This window comes from Armigeres subalbatus, chromosome 3 (genome assembly GCF_024139115.2).
Source record: "Armigeres subalbatus isolate Guangzhou_Male chromosome 3, GZ_Asu_2, whole genome shotgun sequence".
Lineage (NCBI taxonomy): Eukaryota > Metazoa > Arthropoda > Insecta > Diptera > Culicidae > Armigeres > Armigeres subalbatus.
In genome coordinates this window covers 82962450-82984403 of record NC_085141.1, presented here as the reverse complement: position 1 = coordinate 82984403, position 21954 = coordinate 82962450, and the positions used below count along the sequence as shown (strand labels likewise).

At 39.8% G+C, this 21954-nt stretch overlaps 3 protein-coding genes and 1 long non-coding RNA gene across 4 annotated transcripts; 2 read left to right on the top strand and 2 right to left on the bottom strand.

Moving 5' to 3' along the window:
• Positions 1 to 9180: 9180 nt before the first annotated feature.
• LOC134227048 (RNA transcription, translation and transport factor protein) lies at positions 9181 to 21941 on the top strand. Its single transcript, XM_062708259.1, has 4 exons — positions 9181 to 9229; positions 20864 to 21032; positions 21094 to 21426; positions 21489 to 21941. Exons 1-4 carry the CDS (start codon positions 9182 to 9184, stop codon positions 21845 to 21847), a joined length of 909 nt encoding a protein of 302 aa, XP_062564243.1. The 5' UTR covers position 9181; the 3' UTR covers positions 21848 to 21941.
• LOC134223453 (uncharacterized) lies at positions 11357 to 17852 on the bottom strand. Its single transcript, XM_062702596.1, has 6 exons — positions 17609 to 17852; positions 17139 to 17447; positions 16743 to 17081; positions 12865 to 13018; positions 12087 to 12798; positions 11357 to 11982 (listed from the first exon to the last, which is right to left on the bottom strand). The coding sequence occupies exons 1-5, from the start codon at positions 17675 to 17677 to the stop codon at positions 12353 to 12355; spliced, it is 1317 nt and encodes a 438-aa protein (XP_062558580.1). The 5' UTR covers positions 17678 to 17852; the 3' UTR covers positions 11357 to 11982; positions 12087 to 12352.
• LOC134224868 (uncharacterized) lies at positions 17992 to 18822 on the top strand. Its single transcript, XR_009983087.1, has 3 exons — positions 17992 to 18223; positions 18301 to 18607; positions 18667 to 18822. It is a non-coding gene; the product is annotated as an uncharacterized LOC134224868 (long non-coding RNA).
• Positions 18975 to 19778, bottom strand: LOC134227856 (uncharacterized). The gene is made up of 4 exons (XM_062709540.1): positions 19666 to 19778; positions 19477 to 19607; positions 19206 to 19407; positions 18975 to 19039 (listed from the first exon to the last, which is right to left on the bottom strand). The coding sequence occupies exons 1-4, from the start codon at positions 19769 to 19771 to the stop codon at positions 18975 to 18977; spliced, it is 504 nt and encodes a 167-aa protein (XP_062565524.1). The 5' UTR covers positions 19772 to 19778.
• Positions 21942 to 21954: the final 13 nt, after the last annotated feature.

Here is a 21954-nt window from a genome sequence, read left to right as displayed (position 1 = left end):
GGCTTCTTGTGAGATTTCAAATGTCACAGGAAGGTGATCAGAGTCAAAGTCAGCATGAGTTACCAATTGGCCACACAGCTGACTTGAATCCGTTAAAACTAAATCAATTGTAGAAGGATTTCGACTGGAAGAAAAACAAGTTGGTCCATTGGGATATTGAATAGTATAATATCCCGCAGAACAATCTTCAAATAAAATTTTACCATTGGAATTGCTTTGAGCATTATTCCATGAACGGTGTTTGGCATTGAAGTCACCAATTACGAAGAATTTTGATTTGTTGCGAGTCAGAATTTGAAGATCAGCTTTCAGCAAATTCTTTTGCTGCCCATTGCATTGAAAAGGCAAGTAGGCTGCAATGAAGGAAAATTGTCCAAAATTTGTTTCAACAGAAACTCCCAAGGTTTCAAAAACTTTGGTTTCGAACGAAGAAAATACTTTATGTTTGATACGTCTATTAATGACAATGGCGACCCCACCACAGGCGCTGTCAAGACGATCATTTCTGTAGATAAAATAATTTGGATCTCTTTTAATGGAGAGTCCTGGTTTTAAATAAGTTTCTGTTATAATGGCAATATGCACATTATGAACTGAAAGGAAGTTGAATAGTTCATCTTCCTTACCCTTTAGAGAGCGGGCATTCCAATTTAGAACTTTCACACAATTATTTGGATCCATTGAAACGGAGTCCGATAACAATTTTTTGTGTGTACTTTATACCAACCTGAACAGCTTCAGGAATGGTATTTGCTTTGAACATTGCATCAATCATGTGATGCAATTGTTCAGTTAAAAATCAAAATCGGAAGCAGTCATGCTACCTGAATCGGCAACATGAACGTTATTTTCCGTTGGGACATGGGTATAAACCTCATTATGAGACGAGAAATTTGGTCTACCAGCAGCGATGTTTGCATACGTAGGTACATTGGAAAAATTGGAATTTACTGAAGTGCTTGCTACCCGTTGACGAGCAGCAAAATTTGTTTGTGAATTGTGGTGGGTATGAATTGCTCGACCGGTAACCGGTTTCGAAATTTGAGCGTTTGAAAAATTTCTACCCGTCGAATCTGGGATCCGATTGGAATTTCCCGTCATCAATTTTGCACGGGAATTCAAAACTTTTTTGCGTGAAGGGCATTCCCAGAAATTGGATTTATGATTGCCCCCACAGTTTGCGCACTTAAATTTTTTTGGAATCTTCTCTCACAGGACATGCGTCCTTGGCGTGAGAGGTTTCACCACAAATCATGCATTTAGCATCCATGTGACAATGTTTGGTTCCATGACCCCACTTTTGGCACTTACGGCACTGGGTAGGGTTTTGGAAATTTCCCCCAGGCCTGCGGAAATGTTCCCATGTAACACGGACATGAGACATAATACAGGCCTTTTCCAAACTTTTCATATTATTTAGTTCACTTTTGTTAAAATGAACTAAATAAAATTCTTGAGAAATGCCCCTCTGGGAAGAATGGGATTTCTTTTTCATCTCAATTACTTGGACTGGTGAAAATCCAAGTAATTGAGAAATTTAAATTTTAATCTCATCCAGTGATTTGTCATCACTGGGGAGACCTTTCAAGACGACTTTGAACAATCGCTCAGTTTTGTCGTCGTATGTGAAGAATTTATGGCGCTTCTCAGTTAAATAGTGAAGAAGACGTTTGCGATCGTCAAAGGATCCCGGCAAAACGCGGCAGTCACCCTTCCTAGCAATCTGAAATGAAACCTTGATCCCCTGAAGGTTACTCAAGATTTCATTCCGAAAGCCAGAAAACTCGGCAACAGATAGGGGTAATGACGGCTTTGGCAGGTTTTGTTCTATTATTGGCAGGGGGGTTTTTTATGACTGATTATGCTCAAATTTGGCCCAAACATTCTTTGCATATCAAAGAATATTGTGGCCAAATTTCATAAAATTCGGTCGACATAAACCCCCCTGCCAATAATAGAACAAAACCTGCCAAAGCCGTCTGTTCCCCTACCACAATTGACGGAATCCTTTGCTTTTTCGCATGAATCGAATCACCTGGGCTAGAGGTAGATTCGATTTGGTCAATTTCATCATTGATCAAATCGAACTGATTGCTCAGTTCGATAGGAGAAGAAACCATGTCAACATTAGATTTAGAAGAAATATCTGAAGTCTCCAGCTTCCTTCTATTTTTTCCGCGCTTGGGCAGGACGGTCTTGAAACCATGTTTCTTTGAAGAAAGTGGAGCATTCAAAGACTCCCCCTTCCTCTTGTTTTTGTTAATACTCATTGCTGAGCGTGGAGACGTGACCTTCTAAGAGGTTTTTTCCCAGAACGGTGTCCCTGCAGGATTACCACCGCTTGTCGGAATTTTACTTCCGCAAACGGGTCCAACGTAAAACGAAGGCACGGGTCCTTGCAAAGACCGTAACGGGATCAGTGGGTACAAATAGCGCTAAGAAGCACCGTTGAAATTAAAATAGCTTCGGGTAGTATTAAAAACTTCCTTCCGCAAAGAGAGAAAGAACCGCACAGCACGAAAGCACGATGCGGTCTGTCAAATGGGACTATTATGCGAGTAAGGACAGGTCATCGAACTATGAAGCAAAATATTTCAAATGTGATTACGCGGCAAAGAGTACACACTATTCGGCTAATCAACAAATCACGCAAATAACGTTTTTTGAGTGCCACATTCGAGTATTATGCTACTCATATTAGTGCTATAATAAAAAAAACGAATCACCGTCTTCGACCGGAGGTCGCACAGACAGAACACTTAACATTTAGTATGAGATAACGGACAGGACATTCACACAATACCCAGTGGACCAATGGAGAGTCACGAAGCCCATAATAATCTTTATTACATGGGGGCCCTCATTTAGCCGCGCAATAAGATGCGCGGCTACAAAGCAAGACCATGCTGAGGGTGGTGGTTGGGTTCGATTCCCGGTGCCGGTCTAGGCAATTTTCGGATTGGAAATTGTTTCGACTTCCCTTCATCGTGCTAGCCTCATGATATACGAATGCAGAAAAGAGTAACTTGGCTTATAAACCTCGCAGTAAACCTTCTGTCTGTGCTCAAAAAAACTTACGTTGTCTGTGCTCTGGGGTCAAATTGACCCCAAATTGAAATTGCTATAACTTTTTTAATGTTTGGCCGATTTTGGATTTTTGGGGCTGTTTCGAAAGATAATTTAATCATCTTTCAGGTCGTTACCAAAGATTGACTATTGGTGGGCGGGTACATCGCGGGGAGGGGTTTTATTTTAGTTATATCCGAAAATCCTACCCATTTTGAACTGCACCTTTTTAAAAAAGGTTATGCAGGAAGGCGTATGCTTTGGCATGAGGCGTTGATAAGTTTAGAACTTGTCCGCCAGGTGGTGGTATATTTGAATTCATTATTTTAGACTACTCAAGTAATTCCGATATATAGAATTCTCCTCAGTGCAAATATTCTTATCGCACAAATTTAAAATTTGTTAAAATGGCGTCTTGATCAAAGGTCGTCTAGTGGGAATGGACTGTCTGTTGACGGAAGTAGTAATTGAGAATTTTACTAATAGGCGGAAAATTGGCTGATCTTTTATTACGCATGTAGTCCCAAAGGCCTTAATTCCAGGGTTTTCTTGGATGACCTAAAACATATTCTGTGAACACATTCTATTATTTGTAGCATCGCTGGAGCAGGTTGAATGCAAAGAAAACTTTTGATTAACTCTACCACAACATTCATGTTTGTCAAAAATGCTACAAACCAAAATTCATCAGATCTCACATGGAACAATATACTCAAATATAACAGCTCACTAGCGCCGCATATTGGAAGAAGTGCTCATTATATTGAGCACCACTTTGTAGTCCTGGACATCCTGAACAATGTTGCCGAATACAACTTGGGTGTAGGTATGAGGGATCTCAAGCTAAAGCAATATTTCAAACATGCAAGAATATTGCAAGTACACTAGCGCCGCCTATTTGCAAATTTCCTAATTATTTATTCTGTCCCATGACAGTCTATTCCTATCAGACGAACTTTTTTAAAGACGTTATCTTTAAAAATTTCAAAATTGTGCGATAAGAATATTTACAATGAGGAAAATTCCATATATCGGAATTTTTAGTAACGACCTGAAAGATGATTAAATTATCTTTCGAAACAGCCCCATAAATTAAAATGTGGTAGTACTAAATGAACATTAAGCTGCGAGACGGCAATGTCCCTGTGGAGGATGTAATGCCAATGAAGAAGAAGACATGATTACATTCTCATCTGCGATTGGTTGGGAGTTGAAAAACAAGAGAAATAACGCAGAAAAACTTTTAAGTTATGAGGATACGATTATTATTTATTTACTCAGATTAAGGCCGGAGTGGCCTTTGCAGTACAGAGTCCATAGCTGCACGTCGCCAACCATGCAGTCTACGGAGGGTCCACAAATCGTCTTCCACCTGATCGTTCACCCTTATCGTTCACCATCCGACATTCTGGCTACGAACGATGGATGGTTCTCCCAACTCCCAACAACTCGTGGTGCATTCGCCTCTTCCATCGCATAGTCCGCCAAGCAGATAGTACGCAGCACTTTCCTTTTAAAAACTCCAAGTACGCTTTGGTCCTCGATTAGCATTGTCCAGATCTCGTGAGCATTTTTCATTTTTGTCAGTTTGATGCGGCAGCGAACTCTATTTGTCTTGCGGAGTCCAAACTATGTATGAGTTCCTGCCATGATGCGTATCCGAATTTCTCTGCTGGTACCGTTCTCGCGCGTTCACCAGTGAGCCCAAGTACACGAATTTCTCAACCACCTCGATTTCGTCACCACCGATATAAACTCGTGGTGCGTACTTCACATACTTTGTCTTCAACGTGTTGATGACTAGTCCAATCTGCTTAACTGCCCTCTGCAGTCTGTTGTAGGCTTTCTCCATCTTCTCAAAATTGCGAGCTATAATATCAATATCGTCGGCAAAACCAAATAGCTAATCGGACTTCGTAAATATCGTAACTTTCATCACTTCGTAAATATCGTATCATTCGACCATCACCATCGACCATTGCGGTAATTGACTGCCACCCAATCACGCGTTGGCACATATTACCCAGCACTATGAAACTAGTTCAGAGCTCGTTGGTGTTGCTACAACTTAGGTAGAAGGTAGCCTCTCGATGCCCACTTTTCCACACTTTCAGCGCTACGAAGTCGAATTTGCTTGGATGTTTCATGTTCCCAATCGTGATGCGTCGCTTATGTCGTTGCTGTTGATATAGAGTCGTATTATCTCTTTATGTCGTTCGTTATGATTGGTTTTACAACATGCTTATTGGGCTTGCGCAAACCTTCTGTCGCGCCGGATGGTCGACACTAGGACTTGAAGCATGCTCGCGAATACATGTAGCTTACATTGTCTTCTCTTGAACTTCTTTCTATTATGTACTTCGTCTTCGACGTGTTGGTGGCTAGTCCAATCCGCTTCCCTATTCAATCTTATGGAGGCTCCTTCCATCTTCTCAAAGTTACGTGCCATAATATCAATGTCGTCGACGAAATCAAATTAGCTGAATGGAATTCGTGAAAATCGTGCCACTCGTGTCAATCATCTTGAATCGTGCCGTTGTGTAAAACTTTGTACTGGTCATTTAAAAGTATGTCGTTATGTCCTTTTTATTTTATTTTCAGATTAAGGCCGGAGTGGCCTGTGCAGTGCATACAAGTCCTCTCCATTCAGCTTCTCCATGGCTGCAGGTTGCAGGTCCACTTTGCGAGCTGTGCACTTCGCCTTCTTGTTCCCGTCGAATCGTTGTCGATCGTAGTCTTCCAATTTTCGCGGTGTTAACGATGGATGGTTCTCCCAAAAGCTGATGCAACTCGTGGTTCATTCGCCTCCTCCACGTACCATCCGTCATCTGCACCCCACCATAGATGGTACGCAGCACTTTTCTTTCGAAAACTCCCAGTGGGCGTTGGTTCTCCACGAGCATCGTCCAGGTCTCGTGTTTGTAGACAACTACCGGTCTAATAAGCGTTTTGTAGCTAGTCAATTTGGTACGGCGGTGAACTCTATTCGATCGGAGCATTTTGCGGAGTCCAAAGTACGTACGATTTTCTGCCATGATGCGTCTCCGAATTTCTCTGCTGGTATCGTTATCGGAGGTCACCAGTGAGCCCAAGTATACGAATTCTTCAACAAACTCCATTTCGTCACCACCAATACAAACTCGTGGTGGGTGGCTTACGTTGTCCTTTCTTGAGCCTCTTCCTATTATGTACTTCGTCTTCGACGTGTTGATGACTATCCGTTTAGATTCGCTTTTCAGTCTGATGTAAGCTTCCTCCATCCTCTCAAAGTTACGTACCATAATATCAATGTCGTCGGCGAAACCAAATAACTGGACGGACGTGAAAATCGTACCACTCATGTCAATTCCTGCCTAATACCTCCAAAGGGACGTTGAATAGCAGACACGAAAGACCATCACCTTGCCGTAACCCTCTGCGCGTTTCGAAGGGACTCGAGAATGCCCCTGAAACTTGAACTATGCACATCACCAGATCCATCGTGGCCTTCCGGAAATCCGTTTTCGTGCATTAGCTGCCAGAGCAGGTCGTGATCGATTGTATGTATCATACGCGGCTTTGAAGTCGATAATTATATGATGTGGGGGCACGTTGTATTCGCGGCATTTCTGCAATACCTGACGTACGGCGAACACCTGATCTGTGGCAGAGCGTTCACCCATAAATCCCGCCTGGTACCGCCCCACGAACTCTCTTGCAATTAGTGTTAGTTGGAGTACCTTGTAGGCGGCGTTCAGCACTGTGATTGGGCGGTAATTGCTACTATCCAACTTATCGCCTTTTTTGTAGATGGGACACACGACACCTTCCATCCACTCCTGCGGCAGAACCTCATCCTCCCAAACCTTGGTAATTACCCAGTGCAGCGCTCTAGCCAGTGCATCATCACCGTGTTTAAACAGCTCTCCTGGTAGTTGTTCAACTCCAGGGGCTTTGTTGTTTTTCAGTCGGCCGATCTCATTCTGGATTTCCTGGAGATTCGGAGCCGGAAGTCGCATGTCCTGCACGCGTGCTCCTAGGTTCATTGCCATACCGCCACCGTTGTCTGCCACATCGCCAATCAGGTGCCCTTCGTAGTGCTGCCGCCACCTTTGGATCACCTCACGCTCGTTTGTAAGAAGGTTCCCGTTTATGTCCTTACACATATCGGGCTGTGGCACGTGGCCCTCATAGAACTTTCGTGCGTTATTAGCGCGGTACAGTTGCTCCGTCTCTTCACGGTCTCGATCCTGCTGGCGCTTTTTCTTTCGGAAAATTGAGTTTTGTCCGTTCCGCGCCCGTTTGTATCGTGCCTCGTTCGCCCTCGTGCGGTGTTGCAGCAATCCGCCCATGCTGCATTATTCTCTTCAACTAACTGCTCACATTCGCCGTCATACCAGTCGTTTCTCTGATCCGGGGGAACCGTGCCTAGTGCAGCGGTTGCGGTGCTTCCAATGGCGGATCGAATATCTCTTCAGCCATCTTCAAGAGACGCTGCGCCTAGCTGCTCTTCCGTTGGGAGTGCCACTTCCAGCTGCTACGCGTAGTCTTGTGCTAGTCTACTGTCTTGTAACCGCTCAATATTGAGCCGCGGTGGACGACACCGTTGCGTGAAGGAAACCGTCGAGAGTTTTGAACGCAGACATGCTGCAACGAGGTGTGGACGTTCAATTTGGTCGTGGTCGATTTGGTTTTCCGTTACTTGATTAGGTGATTTCCATGTGGCCTTGTGGATATTCTTGCGGGGGAAAAAGTGCTTCGGACTACCATTCCTCGGGAGGCTGCAAAGTTTATGCATCGTTGGCCGTTGTCGTTCGATACGGTATGCAGACTATCCGGTCCGATGACCGGTTTATACATTTCCTCCCTTCCTACCTGAGCGTTCATGTCACCGATGACAATTTTGACGTCCCGCAGTGGGCATCCATCGTATGTCTGCTCCAGATATGCATAGATTGCTTCTTTCTCGTCGTCGGGTCTCCCTTCGTGTGGGCAGTGCACGTTGATGATGCTATAGTTGAAGAAACGGCCTTTTATCCTCAGCTTGCACATCCTTGCGTTGATTGGCTGCCATCAAATCACGCGTTGGCGCATCTTGTCCAAAACTATGAAGCCGGTTCCCAGCTCGTTGGTGGTGCCACAGCTTTGGTAGAAGGTAGCCGTTCGATGCCCACTTTTCCACACTTTCTGTCCTATCCAGCAGATTTCTTGCAGCAATATGTCATTAGGGTCTCGCCGACATTTCTCACCAACACGAACGCAGGTTCGTGGTTGCAAACAATCCCATTTGATTTTGCCGTGACAGCTGCTCGTGGTTGCAAACAAACCGAGTAAAAGTGTGAGTGAAACGTGCGTGTACGTACACGATCGCTGAAAGCCTAATTCAAATGGCTGATGTCAAATGACAAGTAACAATTTGAAAAAAAAATCCACTCTCAAGCCTCAGATGTTATATTTAGAGCGATATACTTTTGGTTAAAAATATAGGACCACTCAAGTGTGGGGTCATTCAAAATTATGGAAGCCTAATTTTTCAAGAAATTCAGTGGGAATTAACTCCCTCAACAGCAAATTAAAATATTTTTAGCTAATCAAATTGTTTCTAAAATGTAATAAGGTATTTTTTTGTTGGACGTAACACAAGACGAGACCCCCCCTCTCCTCCTGTCACTTTGCTAAGTTAATAAGGCAAGTGAATTGAGCAATTCGTTTGAATCGAACTTGAACGAAATGAAAGTTGAACATGTTCTACTTTTGGCAAGCCAAATTGAATTCAACTGAGTTGTTCAATTCACTTTCCCTGTCAAAACGTAGCATTACTCGGGCAAGCAATGATGGTAATTGATGTATGACTGTACAAAGGACTAGATTACCAAATAAAGGATACTGTTGTCGACCGCACGGGAAAATATCCATGTACAGTTTGTAGTTATGCGGGCTGTCTAAGATATACGCAGCATAGCGAATGCAGCTTCAACGTCTGTTCTCTGTGGAAACATTAAATTTCAAAAGAAAATGTTTGACGGCCGGCCGACCCTGCACAACACCGTTACATGCGTTTACATCCATAACGCGATCAAAATGTAACGCCGCATGGTTGTTGGACTGACTACTGACAGTTCGCAAAAAGCAAAACATGCATTTTGCTCCGCTTCAGTCACCCGGCCGGGCTTCAGTGCCCTACACTGAACCAGAACATCCATCTGTTACTGAATGATATTTGCCTCACCCAAACCCCATAACTATAATCAGATGATTCTGAAATGCCGATCATTCAATGTAATATTTGATGAAATTAAAATTAGATAGATGAATGTCATTGAAAATTCGAATTAAAATCATTCAGTTCAAAATCAAAACAAACAATGTTGTGAATGAGATTCATCTAGAAGCTGATTTATTTATTATTCGGGATGTGATTGAAAAGTAGATAGTTTTAAAATGAACTTTGTTCGATGTCCAGTACTGAGAAATAGGGATTTTGGATTCAAATGCACAAGAAAACTTGATATTAAACATCCATGTTATAGTTTGTAATGAAACTTTGTGCATACTCGTGATACAATTTGTTAATTAATTTTTGTATAATTTCATGGCTAATTATTATTAATCAAAATTTACGAATTAAATGAATGTTTAATATTTTTCTTGGCTTTTCAATTAACGTGTGCTACAATAAATTCTTTGTTTAAACATGTTTTTTTTTTAAAACAACATTTTTATTTGGACTTATTACACATATAGTTTAATCAACATCTTCAAAAGCATATCGTTTTTGTCTGAACATTAATTTGTTTTCTACCCGCTCTAGCGCAAAAGGTGGCCCATCGATTATATCTACGCCTATCATTGATACGATATTTAGATTGATACCTATCTCGAAAGCCTGATAGTGTTCTGAAAAAAGTTCTAGAGACCATTGATTGACTATAAAATAATACTCATTTTTGTATTTTACGATGTCGATAATTTGATAAGCTTCTACTATTGATTCATACGTGACGGTTAAAAAATGTCCCACTTTATATATAATACTTTTATACTTCAGTGACTCAGTTGATTGAATAGCTTCAAAAGGATTTAAGGCAAAAGTAGTGTTTAGGGCATTGAAATAGGTTTTCTCATTCCATGTTCCATTAATAAATTCAGCAAACGTGTTTGGTTTTAGGAAGCTGTTATTAACTAAATCATAAGTAAAAAATATTCCGGCCTTAACACACATCGTGTAACACGGATTTTTCCTTGAAGAGGTATTATCAAAGTATTGCTTGAAGTCGCGATGACGGGCCTCATATCGAAAACAACTTATTTTTTTTAATGGCCCACTACGTTTGATAATCGTCGAATAGTGATTCAAAAAATGTTGTTTTGGCTTTAGATTTTTCTGAAAGAGCGATGTGTATAATTTATGATGTTGGCTAACTAAGCTATTCAATTTTTCCAAGTCACCCAGAGTAAAAGCCGGTAAATTTATGATATCCAATAATTTAATTAGTATAATTGCATATTCCCAAACTGGATCATCAATAGGAAAAATGGTCCCAGAATAAATGAAAAATAGTTACTGAATGTATACATTTCATTAGCTGTCATTTTCAATGTAATCGATTTCTTAGAAGTTTCTTCTAAATCAGGCATTCTAGATAATCCTTCTTCTAGCCTATAATTGTTCAGATATTTACGACGTCTATTCAACTGATCAACTGTACAGTATTTTTTTCTGAAAACGCAATAGTTGATTATCTCTACAAATCCATAATAACAGACGCCTGTGCTGTACAAGTCGTGCATGATATCTGCGTACAGATTTTCCACCACGTGGAAAGAAGGTAGATTATTGAATATGGAATTTGCTACTAATCCACTTTCAGACTGTTTAAGAAGAACATCTGTATTATAGTTTTCAATGGTTCGGAGATCGCCAGGGTATTCTTTATCGTCCATTGATAGCAGAGCTTTAGATCTTCGACAAAACCTACAATAGTAATTAGCTGTAAATGAACCCGAAAATTTCAAAATTTGATGAATACCTAAGTTATCTCCCTGCACTAGCGCTAGTACCATGTATACACGATGTTCTTCGCCTTTCACATTGATTTTAATTCCATTTAACTCCAAGTCTCTAAACTTATCGATCACATGGGTCAAAAATCTTTCAACACCATGTTCTGCCATATCTACCTTTTTGATCGCACCTGCTACAAATACATTACATAGCCTAGCTCTGAACTGCTCAGGAAGTGTGGGAAATCCATAATAAAGACCACAAATACAATGTTTCTTCACATGAGAACTAAGTGGGTCATTAATTTCGAACTCGTCTGAATATAAAAACACTGGTATGATTATTTTATCTGGATATTTAGCTTTGAAGCTGCTATATGTTGACCCATTGACAAAATGACAGAGATTTGATTTTCCTATCAGGCTTTCTGTATTTCGTTGCATTTGTTCAAATACATTTTCGCTCTCAAGATATTTTCTTATTTGAAATTCAATATCCATCAAAACTAGATAAGACAGTTTGCTTTCAATGGGTTCGTTACATTCATGAACGTCGGTAATTTTGTCTCTATGTATCATAAATAACTGAGGCTTTCTCATAAGATCTAAATCGGTCAGGTACCTGAATAGCTTATGCTCGGTATCGATAAAGTCAAATAGAGTAGACATTTTTCTTAACAGTAGGTCGAATACATATTGTGTCTGCGGATCTAAAGATGTCGGTGCACATGAGCGAATAAGCTGCTCCAGGTATGAGTATAGCGTTTTAATTTCTCCTTGTATTTCTATAACGTCCTTCCGTGTGAAGTTTCTTCGTTTATGCAAATTGAGTATGAAGCTGAGTGCTCTCTGTTCAATACCCTTCAGAATATCAGGAACTGGATTTGTTGGGTATACTGATACAGCATTATTTTCCACTGGATAAGTGCAACGCTAAAATTTAAAAAAAAATTATATATTTTATATAATAAAAATTTATATATTATATAATTTTATATTATAATTTATATATACAATTGAGTGATTTTACTACTTACCTCTTCTGAATTGCTTGGTGATGCATGTTGGATATTGGTCGTTTCGTTGTTTATCTCGTATTCCATACTACTTCTCTCTAATGGTAGATGAGTTTTAAGATGCCGGCTGAATCTATACATTGTTGTAAATTTTTGAAGGCAATTGATAAATGTACATACTAATCGGAGTGGCTTTTCTAGGTCATGTGATTTTAGGTGTGTGATATAATCATTTACTCGTGTGAACATATGTTGGCATCCTGCATAGAAGCACTTCACTGAATTACTCATTTCAGAAGTTTTTTGATGGATTCGATTTCTTTGTATTGAGCGGGTGCACGAATATCATACAGGACTTCCTCAATAGTGTACCACACGAGTTTTGAAACCTTAGAAAATGGTTGGTTCATAACACTGCACATCTTAATCACAATATCTACCGCACGAGCAGCTGAATCAACTTTGTACTGAACACGATTAAATATCACATGGAACTCTCCAGTAATCTTTCTGTAACTAGAACCAATTGCCAAAATTTTTGGGTGAGCAGCAACTCCTTGTGCTGCATACGTTTCGAGAAGTTTACGGATATTGTCCACGCCACTTTCCAGGTTTTCGGCAAACAACAATGTATCTTCTTGAGCAGAGAGAATCGTTGGCCGAATATTTTTGTTGATCTTACATGGTTTCACACAGCAGTTCAGTAGCATCAGCGTACAACATACAAGTGTGTCTAAAATATGAGTGAACAAACAAGTATTAGCTATAAAATGACATTCTTGATGATATTATATCGTACCTTCAGTAGCTCCATCGTGACTCATGTATTCAAGTATAGCGGCGGAGAACTGGTCATGTACTTTGAGAATAAAGTACGGTTTTAATTTCTTCACCAGTTCTGTCCATTTATGAATTCCTTCGACAAATCCAAGCGAATTGTAGTCTTGATCAATCTGAGAAAATGAAATAAAAATGCATTTAGTCATGCAGACACATATTTATGCGAAGGTAGAAAGAAAAGCGCAAGTTAGGTAGGGTAACCAACTTGATTTGGACCCCTACACATTTTGGACCTTCCTGCCGACATTTTTTTTTATTTCTGAACTAAAAGCAACATCGGACTGAAGAGAAGGCTAATACGCCTACCCGTCATTCATTCAATATGGCGTACAATGTTTTTGTTTTAATTTCGTTTAATTCATGATAACAAAACTTCGGAAGGGAAGCCATACAAACACAAAAGGCTCGATGTAAATACCTCAACTAATTGCAAGTTTTGCCAGGAGAAGTTAATTGCCGATAATTAGCACTAACTGCGTATGAACCAATTATCCATAATGAGCGCTGAATTCGGGTATACTACCCACAAACTGGGTACCAAAAACAGAAGTACCAAAAACGATGTTGGGTAGAGTGCCATTGTACCACGGATGACAGGCGTTTCACCCTCCTGAAAAGCAATGCAGCTGCTAATTCCCGACGTGAGTAGGGAAATGAGAAGAAAAAAAGGAAAAGTGAGAAGTAAGAAAATAAAAATGCGAAGAGAGAAATGAGAAGAGAAGAGCGAAAATTGGAAACTGGAAAGTGAAAATTGAGAAAATTGACATGAGAAGTAGGAAGTGAATAGAGAAATGACAACCAAGACGGCGAAGTGTGTAAATTGAGAAGTGAGAATGAAAAGATGGAAGTAAGAAGTGAAAAGTAATAAGTGAGGAGTGAGAAGTGATGAGTGAGATTTGAAAAATGTAAAATTAGTCTTTATTTCCATCTTTCTCCTTCTTCTTTCTTCCCTCTTACTTTTTCAATCTTCATTTTTCGTTCTGGATGGGGTATGACAATCGTTTTGACTCTGTCCGCAGTTTGGAGTACCTTGAACATCTCGTATTCAAAAAAAAATCAGTTTACGTAATGCGCAAATGCTTATTGAACTAGATTGGGTATATACCGACGTCAAGGACATTCAAAAGGCCTTGGTTGATCTTAAAGATACCATGGGCTGAACTCCAGAACGTTTTGGAGTACCTTGAACATCTCGTATTCAAGAAAATTCAGTTTACATAATGCGCAAATGCTTATTGACCTGAATTGGGTATATACCGACGACAAGGACATTCCAAAAGCCTTGGTTGATCTGATAGATACCATGGGCTGAGCTCCTGAACGTTTTGAACGTTTTGAACATCTCGTATTCAAAGAAAATCAGTTTATATGATGCGCATATGCTTATTGAACTGGATTGGGTATATACCGACGACGAGGGCATTACAAAAGCCTTGGTTGATCTGGTAGATAACGTGGGCTGAACTCGAGAATGTTTTGGAGTACCTTGAACATCTCGTATTCAAGAAAATTCAGTTTACATGATGCGCATATGCTTTTTGAACTAGATTGGGTATATACCGACGACGAGGACATTCCAAAAGCCTTGGTTGATCTGGTAGATAACGTGGGCTGAACTCGAGAACGTTTTGGAGTACCTTGAACATCTCGTATTTAAGAAAATTCAGATTACATGATGCGCATATGCTTATTGAACCGGATTGGGTATATACCGACGATGAGGACATTCCAACAGCCTTGGTTGATCTGGTAGATCACGTGGGCTGAACTCGAAAACGTTTTGGAGTACCTTGAACATCTCGTATTCAAGAAAATTCAGTTTACATAATGCGCAAATGCTTATTGACCTGAATTGGGTATATACCGACGACAAGGACATTCCAAAAGCCTTGGTTGATCTGATAGATACCATGGGCTGAACTCCTGAACGTTTTGGAGTACCTTGAACATCTCGTATTCAAGGAAAATCAGTTTATATGATGCGCATATGCTTATTGAACTGGATTGATTATATACCGACGACGAGGGCATTACAAAAGCCTTGGTAGATAATGTGGGCTGAACTCGAGAGCGTTTTGGAGTACCTTGAACATCTCGTATTCAAGAAAATTCAGTTTACATAATGCGTAAATTCCTATTGACCTGGATTGGGTCGAGAACGTTTTGGAGTACCTTGAAAAACTCGTATTTCTGAAAATTTTGACTTAAAGTTCAAGATGGCTATACCTCATGGAGTATTCAAAATTATCATACAATGCGGTATAGGACTCAAATATTTCAGATTAATTTGCATGCTCTCACACACAAAAAACAAACATGGTGCCATAGAAAGTTTTGCACTTTCCGCTTAAAAAGTGCTTCGTTTCTTTAAAAATAAAAATGAAATTGGTTTTTGTTGAAGTATTTTCTTCATTTAAAAGTTCATTTTCTATATTGTTTTCAATGTGACCAACTCCGGTGCTTCGAAGGCCGCGACCGAAGTTAGGCGCTGCTTTTGCTGTTCGATATCAGAGCATTTATGGCTCGATTTATGGAAGGTTTTTGCTATTTTTTTACAGATAATATGTAGTTCCGGTACCCATTTGTGTCCGACGAAAACATCATCGTGCATTATATAAAGAACACTACTCTGCGAACCCCGACGAATGCATGGATTTTTTCAGCCGTCTTGGCGAATGAGAGCTTGCACTATTTAATAAAGAAATACTTAAAATAATAAAATTCATAAACTTCATACCGACTTAATTTAATTTCAGAAAAAAGGTGAAAAAGGTAGGGTGTACACCACTATATTTTCCACAGTGAAACATTTTAAATTTGACAGTCGAACAATTTTGTTTCGAAATGTTTAAACTTTTAATTTCAGAATGGTATGCAGCTTTTAAGATATGGTTATCGCAAAAGTATGCGTACTTTTATTTTGAACATAAGCAACTCTCATCGAAAAAAAACCAATGGAACTTTTTATTTTAACCAATGGTTTTTTAATTTTACTTATGGTTTTTCTTTCTGTGCAGAAGCGAAATCTTCCCAAGGTTTCGGATATTTAAGTCTTCAGGGTTTAGTCACACTGTAAAGCCAACATCCTGATAAACAACTTTGCTGAAGAAAGCGAGGGCCCAGCTCTATTCTGTGATTTTACACAGCCAATCTAAAACGCTGGGCATATATGACCCATCCGTCCCGAAAGGGTTTAATTGAACAATGACCACGGTTCTCCAATAGCCTTGCAATCAAAGGCGTAGGAATGCCAATCCGGAGATTGTTAGTTCTATTCTCGGTTAGGTCTAGTATATTTTCGACTTCCTGGGCATAGTATATATCCATTGTACTAGCCACTCCATTGTACTAGCCACTAGCTGCTCATGCAATGGCGGGCATACAAAAGCTTCCATCAAATAACTGAGGAAATGATAATAGAATACAAAGTTGAAAAGCAGGCCAAGTTCCAATTGGAGTGTTGAGCCATTGAAGAAGAAGAAGACCGTGGAGAAATCCACAAACAATTGGGTGTTGTTTGTGAATGTGTGGTATTCTGCAACTAAATATCTGTACTATGTTTTCTAGGTTTCCCATTCATATAGCAGAAATATTCGGCTACAGGTAGTACAAATCGAGGTTCAAGTTATATAAACTGATACTTGGGAAAAATTATTTTGGTTAGGGGTCGTACACTAATTACGTAAGCAATTATGGGGGAGGGGGGTCTGTTCTTTTCTACGCTGAATATAAAATTAAAAAAATATATTTGTTTGGGAAAAATCTTACATGGGGGGAGGGGGTGTTGAAAAACCCAGAAAATTTGCTTGCGTAATTAGTGTACGGTCCCTTACTTACCAATTGATATCCAAGTGGAGCTGCGTAATGACGATACTTCGCAATAATCTCAACAGGTTTCAGCGTCTTTGTATCTTCAAATCGACATGTTTCTGTCATTTTCCACATTTTCATCACTGTGTCCCAAGGGGCATTATTGAGAGCAAGCCACCTGTTTGCTTCAGACTGTTCAGCTTCATGAGGGTTAGCGTTGTTTTCTTTAGCAACTAGTTTTGCCGTATGCTGAAGTTCTCGTCGCTCTCGATCACGTTTCACGCTTTTCAGACGCTTATAAGCCTGATATATCGATCCTCCTGGATTCTTTCTCTCCGGAGGCGTAGCCGGGATGTAGTACATTAGCTGAAGTATAATTATAGTTATTTTTCATATATGGATACCAATACACAATTTTTATACCATATCATTGTTCTCGGCTGGGAATCGCAGCTTCACACAATTCACGTAGTTCTCAAGCACCGCCTTCGGTAGCCGACATAATGCTACGTTATTCCCAGCAGAGTGACAGGAAAGATGGTGATTTGCTATGATGCCAGCTAATTCCTTCTTGCTATCCTTCGATAACGGTCCTTTCAAGCTGTTCTGGATAATGGCTTGTCCGACATCCGATTTGGCCAGTAGATGACTCAGATCGTCTGGTGAAAAAAATGGAGTGTTGGCAAACTGAGGTTGGAGATCGATTGTTGGCTTAAGGACACCTGAGGAAACCTGTTGAAATAAGAAAGAATTATAATTTATTAATTAATTTCAAGTAACATTTTCTATTTTTTGTCTTTCTAGTACATAAGGTGATTACCTAAATGTTGTATGAAATCAACTTAGGTCGACGAATTGAGGAATATAGAATAAGTAAATACGCTACTACTTACCCCAACGGCCGATGCATCTTGTTGCTCATATAATAGCGGGCTTATTGCACCAGCAGCTGAAATTCCCATGTTATTGGACACATCCGATAGCTTGGTTACACCACTTATGTTTACCGCTAGCTTGCCTTTCTCACCACTATCCTGTTTATCATCCGTGCCGTCGCTCACGAGGCCGTCTGAATCGAGTTCGTCAATTTGCTTCTCGGAATAAGCTTCCTGTTGCACATTCGTAGCTGTACTCGCGAAATCGTTTGAATTCTGTTCGTCAATTTGCTTTTCGAAATCAGCTTCCATCATGTTGTAACAAATTTCATATTTTTGAATAGTGTTGCTAACTGTCACACTTCTACAATTTCTGTCGGTATCGGAACCGAGTGCACTGTGAACTCGACATTACTCATTAATGTGGTAAAAATACACATTATTTGACGACATATGGAGTTGTCAAAATAATGGATATTTTTTAATTTCTTGTTATGAGTAAATTATGCCCATTTTACACCTCCGAATATTAACCCATTAATGGGTGAAAATTTAGTTGACGCGCAATGAAAACGTTACGCACTTGATGTGGAAGCGCAGCGAAAATTTGTTTTGTGGAAATTAAACTGAAAGGTAAGTTTTATTCATATTCCTTTTGATAATTTATATTCAGTAAATTGTGAATCCTTTCAAATTGTGTTATTGAACAGGAAATAAATTGGCCTTCATCGTGATTTTGATTCCGCTGCAGTATTTGGTGAAGACTTTCGAATGGAGAATGCAAAGCTTATGTCATCGGGGATATGCTGGTTGTTCAAGTGATATCTCTTGCATCATCAAATCTCCGGCTGCTATCGAAGCGGAATAAGCTTCTCCCGAGCGGGATCTGCGTCAGCATGTGCCCTCTTCTAAAATGAACTGCACTCGTAAGTGACGGTTCGAGGCCTTTTCGGGGACTCGGGTGGTGTTAAGGATCGGGTAGTTTTGCAGAAGCATCTCGGAAGTCATCTCGAAAGGGTAAGCCTCAAATAAATTTGTTAAAATATGTTCTGTTTTGATTTCGGATTCAATTTCAGCTGCGATTAGATCCTGCTTACTGGACTCGCCCGATTCGATATGTTACTTTCTCACAAGGGCGAGGCACCTCAGAGGAAGACAAGGAACATGGAAGGCGTTCGCAGGATTCGCAGTAATACGCATATGTATACTATTGAATATAATGTTTGTGTATCGGTCACCCGCTGTAGTGCTTTAAAAAAAAGTGACAAATAATGAACATTATAATAAATTAAATTTTCTTCATTGATTTCGATAGTTTTACTTTACTACTAAATATCATTTATATCAAACTTCCTCTTCCAATTACTAAGCATGAAAATTGAATTTAAAATGCATAATTTTTACCCATTCCACAATTTTTGAAAATCGCGTAATGGGTAAAAAATACTCCTGGTTTTGACGTTTATGCGGTTTACTCATTAATGAGTAAACGCTGCTTACTCTTTTAATGAGTTGAACTATTTTACTTCATAATGGGTACTTTTTTACCCATTAAAGAGTACTTTGGTGGCACAGTGTGGTTCAACCTTACACATCATCCCACTTGTCGCCCCACCTGTGGGGCAATTATCACCGCCAGTCTTCTCGGACAGTTTTCTCGGATCCGCATCATTGGATTCGATGCACGGGGTATTCATGGTACCGGAGAATTGCTGTATGTCTGAGGGTTCATCTGGCTGTATGTCTGAGGGTTCAAGCTGAAACATGTACATACTCGGTTCCAACGGTGGAATGCAGCTCTCATTCGGACCAATTGCCTATATTATTGAAAAAACAAGAAAATTTATTCTTTATAAACAATGCTGAAAAAGTGTGCTTATAAGTACCTGATCAGTTTTCCATTGAGAAATTCGTCGAAACACCTCCTGTCCAGTCCCACTCAACACGGTACCAGCTAACACTGCTTCCCACTCTGATACAGTAAGCGTACCAAAACTCTCGGCCGGGAAATTTTTATCTATAATAAAAATTAATATCCATTATACTTATATTTCAATAAACAAGAAAACTCTTACCACATAATGTGAAAGCAACGTCCGGCGGTAAGCTGATCTGCAAGCAGATTTTGTAGATATAGTTGAATTTCTCATCGAAAATCCGCAATGGATGAACGGATGTCATATTAACACTTGAAATACACTAAACACTAGAGTTTAAACGGAATAACTTCGACACAATGCGAATGAAATGGTTTTTCAAAACACACGGCACGAGTCGCCATTCACTTTTATGGTTTTTCTAATCAAATTTTCAAGGGCATAGCTGAGGTGACAGTTAAACGAAAACAACTCTAAAATAGAATGATTTTCTCAATGGGGCAATGACGGAAAAAAATCATTCCGGTTTTTGATGACAATTATACGTAGTTTTCACCTTTTCGAATGTGAATGAAATAATGAAGAGAAACAAAAACATTTCATTTTTTAGGTGAACAAAAATAACTTCCGCTTGATAGACGAATCCAAGTAAAAATAAGAAGAAGACACACGACGGTGTTAACTTTGACAGATCCTACAGCACAGCATAGGAAGATCATTTTAAAATGTCTATAATAAATTCTAGACAAAATGTAATTAAAATCTGATTGATGTACGATACGGAAAAAGTTCTGAATTACATATTCGGAAGCTAATCTCAATTTTTTGAATATTTTCAAAAAATGTATCTATCACACAGTTCGGAACTTTTTCCGTATCATACTTCAATCAGATTTTAATTATATTTTGTCTAGAATTTATTATAAGCATTTTAAAATGATCTTCCTATGCTGTGCTGTAGGATCTGTCAAAGTTAACACCGTCGTATGTCTTCTTCTTATTTTTACTTGGATTCGTCTATTATAAAATCATTCGATCGGTTTTGTCCAGAGGGGTAATATGCGGTGCATCGCGCCTCCTCTGCATGTAGTATGAAGCAAATGTAAATAAACAATCCCACATTTTTTTCGTTAGTCAGCAGTAGTGTAGGTTAACCAATATCCTTCAAGATTCCAGTTCGAAAAATGTTACACTTGCCAAGCGGGGTGGCCCAGGGTGGCCCGCCTTTCCCAAGCGGCGAGGCCCGGATAATACATCTTAGGTAGGCTTGATTTGTTCGTGGATGACAGGCTTACTCCCCCCCTGGTTTTGTCATTCAATTAAAGGAATCGTTTGTTTCGTAAAAGACTGAATGACGTTTCATTCAAAAAAGGGTGGATACTTTTGTTCAGTGTACTGCCCTCCCCTCATCAACAGTCATCAGTACAGCCACAGCGACAGCGGTCTCGAGTCTTCGTCATTTATCCGGCTTTTTCTGAAACTTCCAACATTTTATCGAACTGCAATGTTTGAGCGATATTTAGCTGCATTGGAATATCCTGCCCAGGGAGGCATTAATATTGATGGTAATCGTTTCCGTTTTTCCGATCATTCAAATATGTTTCAAGTTATTTTTCCAATAAACAGATCCCAAGGAATTTCGCAACATTGTTCTCTGGTTGGAGGACCAAAAAATACGGCACTACACCATCGAAGATCGCGCGAATCTGAGAAAGGTAGCCTCTGCTAGCGAGTGGGATCCAGCTTATGATAAGTACAAACAAGATTTGAAATTTCCAACGGATCTGAAGTCCAGGTCTGAAGAACTTACTTGGCTGTTTCTGTATGCAATCAAATTGGAATACTCGGACAACGCCGATCGATACCGTGAAATTTCCGCTGCGCGAAAATTGGAGGAAGAGAAGAAAGCTACGGCTGCACCAGAGATAAAGTCTACCAATCCGTTCGACAATCTTGATTGTAAGTTCGTCTTGTGCTAATGTTATTTATTGAAAGTTTGATTACTAGCGCTATTATTTTAGTCCACAGCCCGGATTTTGAGCAGGGATCTCGAAAATTATCGGAGAAGTTAGGCATCGCCTATCATCCGGATCACTTGGTTTCTTTGAGAGCAGCTGGTCGAGTAATATCTACTATGTTTAATAAGGAGACGTTGAAGGAGCCCATAATAACTGGAAAGCCGTTCCCAATTGGCGAAGGCACTGGCATGGGCTTCGAGAAGGAACCGGATCTTGAGAGGGCTGCTCGAATATTGCGATTGTTGCAGATTCAAAATTTACGAAAGTTGCAGACGGCTATCAATGAAACGATCGTTTCCGTGCAGAACATAACAGCTGATCCAAGGACCGACACCACACTGGGAAAGGTGGGACAAAAGTAATCTTAGACGAGTGATTTCTCTTTTATTTATACTAATCAACACAACAAATCTTTACTCAAACGTTGTGATTGTGGTAATAAATCTTAACAGGTAATTCATTTTTTTGA